Source organism: Athene cunicularia (assembly GCF_003259725.1).
Source record: "Athene cunicularia isolate RWA chromosome 27 unlocalized genomic scaffold, athCun1 chr27_part1, whole genome shotgun sequence".
In the NCBI taxonomy this organism is placed as follows: Eukaryota; Metazoa; Chordata; class Aves; order Strigiformes; family Strigidae; genus Athene; species Athene cunicularia.
Window position 1 is genome coordinate 4,379,116 of NW_020799138.1, and position 9,961 is coordinate 4,389,076.

The window sequence follows — 9,961 nt, forward strand, 5'->3', positions numbered from 1 at the left end:
GGGGGGGGGGTGGTTTTGGGGTTTTTTTTTAGCTGGGAAAACAGTGTATTTTCAGCAGTTGGGGCTGCAGGAGGAAGATGGCAGGAAAGGTGGTGGCTGGTTGTGACCCGCTGCAGTCATGCTCCTTGCTGTGCTCAGAAGGGATAAACTTGCCTGGAGCACCTTGGTCAAGGGAAGGGGCAAGGAGAGTTGCTGTTGTTGTTCCCCTTAGTGTTGCCAGCTGGAGGACTGAGAGTTGGCATTTTTTTCCCAAATTTCTCCTGCTACAGGTCCAGTCCAGTAGCACTATTCCCCAGCACATCCAGGACATGCACACAGGGCATAGAGTCACACTGCCCAGAGGGGATGCTAATGCCAACCCTCCCCGCAGTGGGGGGACACATCCAGCCTGGCCTGTGGGGTCCCCACAGACCTCAGTTCCCCACCACCACGATGTGCTTCCCAGTGCCTGGGGGAAAACCTCCGTGTGCAGCTATCAGACATGTCCCGGCACGGCTCCGGCGTTTTGGAGCTGTGCTCAGCTGACATCTAGAGGCACCTGCTCCAACGCCCTGCACAGAGCTTGTATTTTAAGAGCCATCCCTGGCTGCTCAGCGTGTGCAGGGGGCAAACCACATTTCTCAACCACTGAATATCTGTTCACCCCATCACTGCTGCTAGTTTTGGTGGCTAAATTCAGTCAAGCGTTGATCAAGGTGCAAGCCAGGGGGTTGCGTTAACAACCCGGCCCCTGCCTGAACAGGCAGAGTGGGCAGCAGGCTGGCAGGCATCATATGAATTGACTGCCTACTAATTAGAAATCGGGTGCTAATTGGTGGGAGCCCTGAGCTGGTCCTCGGGAAATATTGCTGCGAGCTCAGTGTGTTCACATGCCCTTGATTAGCTCCAGATGGAGCCAAAGCCCGGCACACCGCCTCGCGCAGGGGACACGGGCCACCCGTGACAATTGCAAAAGGGGGGTTTTCTCTGGATGAGCTGCTCAGAAAATGCTGATAAATGCTCTCCCCCTTCCAGCACAGCTTCTTTCTGAGGCAAAGATGTTTTTCAGGGTGAAATGATAGTGGCAGGGTGATGACAGCAGCGCAGTTGCTCTCTGCGAGCACTTTTGCATCTTATCATTGATTTATCTTTTGCGCCACAAAGCAGCGAGATGACAGGAACAGCAGCGTTGGGGTGCTGTGGCTGTGCAAAGTTAGTGCTGTGGCTCTTGCGGGCTCCTGTGGGTTTTTTGCCACAGTCCCCCATGCTGCCAGGCAAGGTGATGTCTCCTGAGATGTGCAGGGCGATGTACATCACAGGAATATTGTCAAGTGTGTGAATTATGGGGGTCACAGCACGAGTCTGGGTGCACAGTACCTGGATGCCAGTGCTCCGTGCTGGCAAGGATGAGGAAAACCCTGGATTTGGGTAGAAACACCCAGCCAGGCTGGGTGTGTGCTGGAAATTGTCCTGCAGACCTGCTGGTCATGGCATGTGGGGGCTCAGGAGCCCCCAGGGCTGGAGTTTGGGGGACCATGCAGTGGGACCAGAACTATTATCCCTGTCCCCACCTCAAGAAGACCTGCCCTGAGCACCTTTCCCCTGATCTCCAGCACCACTGGGCTGGTTTGTCCCCACCTCATGGGGACTTGTCTTGAAGGCAGATGGTTTCCATGTGTCCTTCCTCAGGGTCACAGCTTCACTGGCTTCATACTGAGGCCTCCTAATCCCCCTGTCCCTCCTGTGCCCCCACAGCCCTGGCAGAAGGTGGCCCCACTGCTCCTGCAGAGCCACCAGCCTGTGTCACTGCTACTGCTGCGTCCTCCTCCCCAAGACAGTGCCCCGCATGTCCCCAGCATGCAGTAACCGGCTGCAAGGGGCCCCCAGAGCAATGGCTTCTCCTAGAGATGTGGCTGGGGACTCTGAGGCTGTGGGCAACGTCAGTGCCTCAAATTACCCCAGAGAGTCTTCCTTGGCTTGTTGGAGGATGGAGAGGCTACTTAATTCACTACTGAATGCACTATCAATTCTGGAGGAGGATTATCTCCTTCTCATGCAAGCCAATGCCACCCTGCATTGGAGATGCTCATCCAAGATTTTCTGGTTCCCAGCTGCGCCCAGGTAGGACAGGCAGGTCTGGGGACCTGTTTCCTCAAGTGTTGCAGAAGGTTTTCTCAGAAAGAAAAAAAAAAAAAAAAAAAAAAAAAAAAAAAAAGAGGAAAAAATCCCAGGGGCTTGCCAAGGTTTTCTCTTGTTATCAGCCCCTCTGGACCTTGCTGAGTGGTGTCTGGGAAGCCAGCCAAGCTGACCTGTGGAGTGGGATGGAGCTGGCAAGAAATAACTGGGATGCAGGTTTTGAACTTGGGTGAACCTCAGCCTAAAAGCCCTTTGGCACGATCCAAGCCAACAGAATTTGAGAGAAGTGCTGTGGTGGCTGCCCAGCTTTCTGCAGGTCTCATTGTACCAAAAGATGTTTGGCAGAACATATCTTAGATGGGGACATGCAAAGGAGGAGGAGGAGGAGGTAAGAAAATCAGCCTGAGATGATGGTACAAGTGGATGGGAGATGGTCTTGCTGTGCAGGGAGGAAGGCTGGAGTCAGGGGACCTTTTGCTCCTCTGAACCTGGATGAAAAACAAAGCTTGTGCAAGCTCAGGTATGAACGACCCTCCAAGGTTTGTGGCTCTAGACAATTCAACAGCTTCACTCTGGGCTTTCATAGGAAAGGGACTCAGAGCAGCCTCCAAGCAGGGGAGTCCCACCAGCCTTCTCCCCCAGTTCTTCCTGGTCCCTGTGGGGGCAGGAGGAGCTGGAAGATCACCAGAGGCAGCCACAGGCCAGGAGCATCCCTTCTGCAGGGCAGCTCAGCCTGAATCCTCCTCTCCCTTTGCAGAATCCCCTCTCCAGTGACAACGCGTCGTCCCTGTGCAGCACCGTGGATTACAAGCCCCCGCCACCGGAGGAGGAGGAAGTGGCAGAAGAGGCTGAGGCCAGCAACGAGCCTGAGGATTGCTTCACCGAAGGTGAGGGACTGAGTAGGGCAGGGAACCCCATGGAGAGGGAGACGTGGGTGTGGAAGGGCCATTGCCAACCAGTTCTTGCAGCATAACGACCCCCAGGCTCACTTGGCTCAGCCCAGACTCCAAATCCTCCTGTACTACCAGGGAGATGGTCCCCCTGCTGCTCCCCTCTTGTGTGCCCACCCTCAAACCCAGCAGGATCCTGCTCCAGCCTCCACCTAGGAGGGTTTGAAAAGACAGTAAAAGCACAAATAGTGTCATGTTGGTGAAAACACCCTGGCCAGGAGGTAACCCACAGGTCTCTGTCCCATCACCAGCCTGTGTGAAGAGGTTTCCCTGCCTCTACGTGGACATCACCAGCGACAGAGGGAAGGTCTGGTGGAACATCCGGAAAACCTGCTTCCGCATCGTGGAACACGACTGGTTCGAGACCTTCATCGTCTTCATGATCCTCCTCAGCAGTGGGGCGCTGGTAGGTCCCATCTTTCACCCTGTCCCATTTGCTCTGCAGCAGCTCCCCAGATTGGTGTGAGCCCAGGAACGTGGGCAGGGCCCAGACAGCAGCACCATAGGCTCTGGGCACTGCCTGGTTGTCTCCTGTGCAAAATAAAACAGCTGTGGGCAGATGTTTGATTTAAAACCCCATTTGGCTCAGGTCTGCCCAATGTAGAGCCTTGCAAGGGTATCAAAGCATCCTTCCCTTGCCTTCCAAGAGCCCTGTATTGGTACAGTCACCCTGGTACAACCCTCCCCAGCATCCTCAGGGGCTGTGGTCCATGGGCTCAAGGGGATGCAACCGCCTACAGCCTCTCTTCCTGCTCTTAATGTCAACCATGAACTATTTGCATCATCTATTTAGCTTTATGTGGATGGTTCCTCATTTCACTGGCTGTCAGGAGGTGCTTTACGAATAATTCATGGTTATTATTTTGCTGTTCAGCACTTCCAGCTGCTGACTGCTGCGCCCTCCCAGAACCTGGGTGTCCATTTAAATCAACCTTGTTAAAAAACTGTGCGTCAGCCTGTTGATCCTCTCCGAGTATTCAGGCTGGATATAACTCATCTGCACCTGTAAATACACAGAGCTAATGGGGAGACGAACTTCTCTGCAAATTTGGAGGTAAAGAGAGAGGGAAAGAGAACAGAGGGACTGAACTGGGTTTCAGATGTACTTTATAACATGTCTGCATCATGCTCTGAAGTTCAGTTTGGGGATGTCCAAGGTTGTAGCTAGTGCTGGAATCGAAAGCTGTGCTAAGCCAGCTGTGCAAAACCTGGCCTACATGCCCATACCTCCGATTGCAATGTTTTATGTGCCACATGGACACCGCAGTAATTCAAACTCCTAAGATTTCAAGACTACAAAAGCATCCAAAGGTGCAGGTTGGTGTCCTGGCTTTTGACTTGGGCTCGGACTGGTGGGAATTTGATGCAGATGGACATTTGCTTCAGTGAAGCTTTTCTTCAGGACAAATACTGCTCTACATAGTCAACAAGAACTAGCAAACAAAAGTTAGACCCCACGTTGACCAGGTGCATCAGTAAATGTCACCTGTAGATAGGTTCTCAACTTCTCAAGCTGCCCCAAGCCCTAGGAGGTCAGGGACAATGCAGGCATGGATGCACTGAGCTGCACAGCAGGACTAATGGAAGAATGATTATCATGCAGCTCCACGTCTCTTCCAGGCTTTTGAGGACATCTACATTGAACAACGAAAGGTGATACGCACCATCCTGGAGTACGCTGACAAGGTCTTCTCCTACATCTTCGTCATTGAGATGTTGCTCAAGTGGGTGGCCTATGGCTTCAAGGTATACTTCACCAACGCATGGTGCTGGCTGGATTTCCTCATTGTTGATGTAAGTGTTGTCTGATGAGCACCTCTAGAGCCATAGTAAGCCAAGGGATTTTGGAGCATCAGGGGATTGTAACAAGTTGTATTTCAAAGGACAGTGGGGTGGCTGTGGAACAAGGGCTTAGACCATTGCTCAGAATAAAGCCCCCCCACAGGAAGGGCCACTTCTTCCTCTGGTTACCCCTTTCAAACCCTTTCTGGTTTACACCCAAACAAGAACAAGCCCATGTTCTTCTAGGAGACCCCAGTAGAGATGTGAAGGGACATAGGGTATCCCAAACACTCTGTGACAGAGCAGGCCATTCCTCCTGTGCAGAATTTCTCCACCCCTTGTCACCTCCACCCTCACACTCAAGAGGCGAGGACATCCAGCTGGCTGGTCACCAGGGACGCAAGTACTCGATGCCAGTCCCTGCGTTCCAAGACAAGATGATGACCACCAGCCTGAGGGAGAGCTGGGGAGAGAGGGAAGGGCAGGAGCTGTAGGAACATGGTTCAGTTTTGTTTCCATGAGATGCTGCTAATCCTTTGGGCTGCTCCTTACAGGTTTCCATCATCAGCCTGACAGCAAACTGGCTGGGATACTCTGAGCTAGGAGCCATCAAGTCCCTGCGGACACTGAGGGCTCTGAGACCACTGCGTGCCCTGTCCAGATTTGAAGGCATGAGGGTAGGTGCCTCCTACGTGAGCTGCTGGCTCTGATACGGACACACAACAGGCACAGTTCAGCAGTCACCCACATCAGGGACCTATCCCAGTTGGTTTTCAGGGGCATCCAGGTCACTGGGGTCGATGTTAAGGTACCTTTGGTCCAGTTTGAACCCACTTGATGCCTCTGGGGAGGCTAAGGCTGGGACAGGGACATGAAGGTCCACATCATTGCTAGCCCAGTTCCCTAGCAAGGTCCTCCAATGTCTTTTCTCCCCTTGCAGGTGGTGGTGAATGCCTTGCTGGGCGCCATCCCTTCCATCATGAACGTCCTGCTGGTCTGCCTCATCTTCTGGCTGATATTCAGCATTATGGGGGTGAACCTCTTTGCAGGGAAGTACTATCGATGCATCAACACCACCTCAGGGGAGATCTTTGACATCAGTGTGGTGAACAATAGGAGCGACTGCATGGCTCTCCTCCACACCAACGAGGTCAGATGGGTCAACGTCAAGGTCAACTTCGACAACGTGGGCTTGGGATACCTCTCTTTGCTGCAGGTGGTACGTAATGAAAGCAGCTGCCACCCCTCCAAGATGTGCATCACTGTAGCAGAGCAACATGATTAGCAATAGGGTTGAAGCAAGACGCTGCCCCAATGACCAGACAGGGCCTCTTAGTTTCTTCTTACCTCCAAAACTGGTATTTAACACAAAAAAAAAAACAACTGCAGAGCCAAGGAGGAAAAAGACAGGGTAGAAGATGGAAGGAGAAAGTAAGTGTCACCAGGAAACCACTGCAGAAGAGTGTAGGTAGCACTGAGCCTGGAGCTGTGAGAAGTCCTTTGCAGAGCACAGGATGCAGAAGCGAGGAGGGGAGACCTCTCCTCTCCCCCAACCCATTTGAGAAGTTCAGCCTGCTGTAGTCATAGGCTGCAAGAGTTTTGCATGGGAAAGATGATGACTGGAAAAAGAGTGTATGTGTCCGCTTCAGGGCAGTGGGCGAGGGCAGACGTGCTTCCACTGAACCCACTGCAGCTGAGCCAGGCAAGCAGAAGGGGAACTACTTACCACAATTTTAATAAAAATATAGGTGTGGGTTCTGTTATTGGGTGGGCTGAGGTTACTCTCTTCAGATCCAGGGGAACTGGTGGTGCACAATCAGAGCATAACCCAAACTGATTAACCAGCTTTAAATTCAGCTTCCTCTTCAGATTTGTTGCTCCATCACATTCAGGAAACAAGATGTTCAGACTTTTTGTTTAACAAATCAGCAGTAAAAGTTTGTAAAAGATGCAGTTTACCCCACAACGCCACCAGGACTGGGATCCAGCAGATAGCAGAGGCAGCGATACAGAAGTCAGGGCTCCAGAGGTGGCACAGGTTGGGGGTGGGAGGGAGGCAGCCAGCCCCGGCACAGATCTGCCACTGGGGAAATACATTTTGTTTTGGGGGGAAAAGAGCCCCTTGCTTCTTTTCCCAGCCTGGTTTGCAGTGGTGTTTTGGGAAGTCCCTGGTAATCTCAGCCACAGAACGGAGCTTGTGTGTGCATATGCGTGCACATGCAAATCTCCCTATCAGGGCATTTTTCTTGTGGATTCAACTCATGGTCCTTTCTGCCATTTCCATGGACAAGCTGCAACTCCGGGCTGAACAGGCGTGCTCAGAACTAAACCCCCAAACTAAACCCCAAAGATGCACCCATGGGTCTCCCCTCCCTCTCTAGCCCCAGATACTTCCCAGTGAATCTGTTCTTCTCCGCTGTCCCCGCAGGCAACCTTCAAAGGCTGGATGGACATCATGTATGCTGCCGTGGACTCACGCGAGGTGAGAGGACAAGCGGGGATGTCTCACAACTGGCACCAAGCATCGCTCATCCCACCAGGCCAGTTCCCTCTGGCAGGTTCCAGAGGGAGCAGAGTCCTGGGGCCAAGGAGCTCAGCACAGGCTGGGGATGGACCCCTCGGCCACAGTATCCCCTCTGCCCATTGGTGCCAGGGGAACTGCCTGCATCCCACCCATGGCTTTGGCTAGGACAGGGGCCAAAGAGTGGAGAAATGCCCAAAACATTCCCCCTGCTGAGGTGCACAGCCTTGGCTGTGTCCCTTCTGATGCCTTCTGCCACCCATGTCATTGTCACATGCATCCCAGCTGTGGTCCCCACACCAGGCTCCCTCCCCACCCGGACTATAGCTGGGACTGAGCACACTCCTCTCAGCTTCATCTTGGTGGCCCGAAATCCCTGCTCTGCATCCACAGCTCCAACCCGGAGGGCTCATCCTTCACCCTCCTGTGACACGATGCCCTCCATGTGCCTCTCCAGCTGGGAGGGCTTATCCCATCCTGGATAAAGCGTCTGTCTCGCCTTGAGCCATAAATGGGTTATTAAAACAGAGCAGCCAGCATTTAACCTTTGGCCTAAGTGGTTTAGTAAAAAAAAAAAAAAAAAAATGTTTTGAAGGGTTTCATGCAGATGCTGTTTCTACTGTGATCCATCCCAGAAGGTGTCCCCACGCCAGCCCATGTATGCACACACTGCCATGAGCCAAAGCTCTAAGTGAGCAGACTTGCCCGTGCCCCGCTGGGGAGACCAGCCCCGCACACCCACAGGCCTGAATGTATTGTTTTCGTTGTCTTTTTTTAGCATCAGAAACAGCCGCTCTGCTCACCTCGGCTGCAGCTGCCAGCACTCCGCAGAGGAGCTGCTTCCAGCTCCCTCTGAAAATGGTTGGTCTTGTGTCTCCCCAAACACCTGGGGCAAAGCTGTTTTGGGAGATAATCTGCCCAGTTCTGACAAGTGCGTTCTTCAAAATGGGGGAAGCTGGCTGTGACACCTTGGGAAGTCTCCCATCAAATAAAGAGCAGAATTAAGTGGTGCCCCTTGACGAGGAGCATTTTCTGCGGCTGCCAGGCGATGCCATCCCCATGCGATGGCATGGCATGAATTAAACCACTTTCCCTTCCCGTGGCTGCTCCCATGAGGGCCACTAAACCTGCACACCATCTGCCAAAGGTTTTGGAGCAGCCACCCCCACAGCTCTGTCCCGATAGTGACCCCTTGTCAGGAGGCTTGGGGACACGCTTTCCAGAGAGGGTTAGTCTCACATTTCCCATCTCTCCTGGTCAGATTGAAGAGCAACCGATGTATGAGATCAACATCTACATGTACATCTACTTCGTCATCTTCATCATCTTTGGTGCCTTCTTCACCCTGAACCTCTTCATTGGTGTCATAATCGACAACTTCAACCAGCAGAAGAAAAAGATAAGTATTTTCTGGGTCCTGCAGCCACTGTTGCCTCCTGGGTCCAGGATGGAGGGCACTAGCACAAGGGAGACCAGCACTGTCGTGGGGTGAGGGGACCAGGCCCACCATGGCCGATGTTTGGATGGACCCCAGGGTCCCTTTGCAGCCTGGATTGCTGGCATACGTTAGTGGCTTCCTGAACAAGGAGAGCTGGACAAATGGCACCTGGGGATTTGTGTCCTGGACACAGAATTTATGGAGGATTTCATTTATGGATGCAGAGGGAGGAGGCAAGGGGGACTGTGGCCTGTGGCAAGAGGGCCTGTACCATCACTTTTATTTTCTTTTCCACCCTGTGACCCTTTCTCATCATTTTTGCACGCTTCAAGGAGAGACTCAGTGTCTACTTCCAAGCAAGCAGCACAGGACTAACATCCCTGGGCTGCCAGAGGGGGAAGCAGGTGGAGGGTGGGAGCACGTTGTTTGTGCTGAGCAAGCTCTGAAGAACATCGAGATGCTGCCTCAGTGCCAGCAGGATCTGGCCAGCAAGGAGAGGGTGAGCCCCAGCAGGGCATGGGGTGCCCCACTCACTGCAGCGGGCTGGGAGGCAGCATCTCACCTCTGCAGGAGGAAACTGCAGCGCTGGCGTGAGCACCCACGGGTGTTGTGAACTAGGGAAAAAGGCATAGAAACGGGCAAGTAGGGAGGAAGCAGGTTTCACTGGGTCAGTGCAGTAAGCAATTCCTGGTAGGAGCTTGGCTGGAGAAGCTTGGTGGGAAGGAGCATGGTCAGAGAAGCTGAGTAGGAAGAGGCAAGTTCCCAGGACTAACAGCAGTGATTCCCTTTATACTTTGGAGGCAAAGACATCTTCATGACAGAAGAGCAGAAGAAATACTACAATGCCATGAAGAAGCTCGGCTCCAAGAAACCCCAGAAGCCCATCCCCAGGCCATCGGTATGTTGGGTTAATCACCCTGGAGCACAGCAGGGAGGGAGCACTTCAAGCCACCACCTGTCCCAAATGGCTGAGAAGGGTCTAGGGAAGACCATTAGTCAGGGCAAGGAGTCAAATCCTGGCTCCCCACTGATATTCTTCAGACAGGACCTTGCTAAGAGCTGGGGATTCAGAAGAGATTCACATCCTGCCACCTCCTCTGGGTCTGCTCTTCAGCCCTGGGTCTGATGGCAAGGGCAAGGGGGGGGGGGGGGCCC

The 9,961-nt window shown here is 53.1% G+C and overlaps 1 protein-coding gene across 1 annotated transcript in view; it reads left to right on the forward strand.

Moving 5' to 3' along the window:
* The window catches only part of SCN4A (sodium voltage-gated channel alpha subunit 4), a 33,009-nt gene that overhangs the window by 20,438 nt on the left and 2,610 nt on the right, over positions 1 to 9,961 (forward strand). The window contains 8 exon segments of the mRNA XM_026864620.1: positions 2,873 to 3,002; positions 3,317 to 3,471; positions 4,686 to 4,859; positions 5,402 to 5,524; positions 5,788 to 6,066; positions 7,276 to 7,329; positions 8,630 to 8,767; positions 9,600 to 9,704. Of these exon segments, the coding sequence (XP_026720421.1) occupies positions 2,873 to 3,002; positions 3,317 to 3,471; positions 4,686 to 4,859; positions 5,402 to 5,524; positions 5,788 to 6,066; positions 7,276 to 7,329; positions 8,630 to 8,767; positions 9,600 to 9,704 (1,158 nt within the window).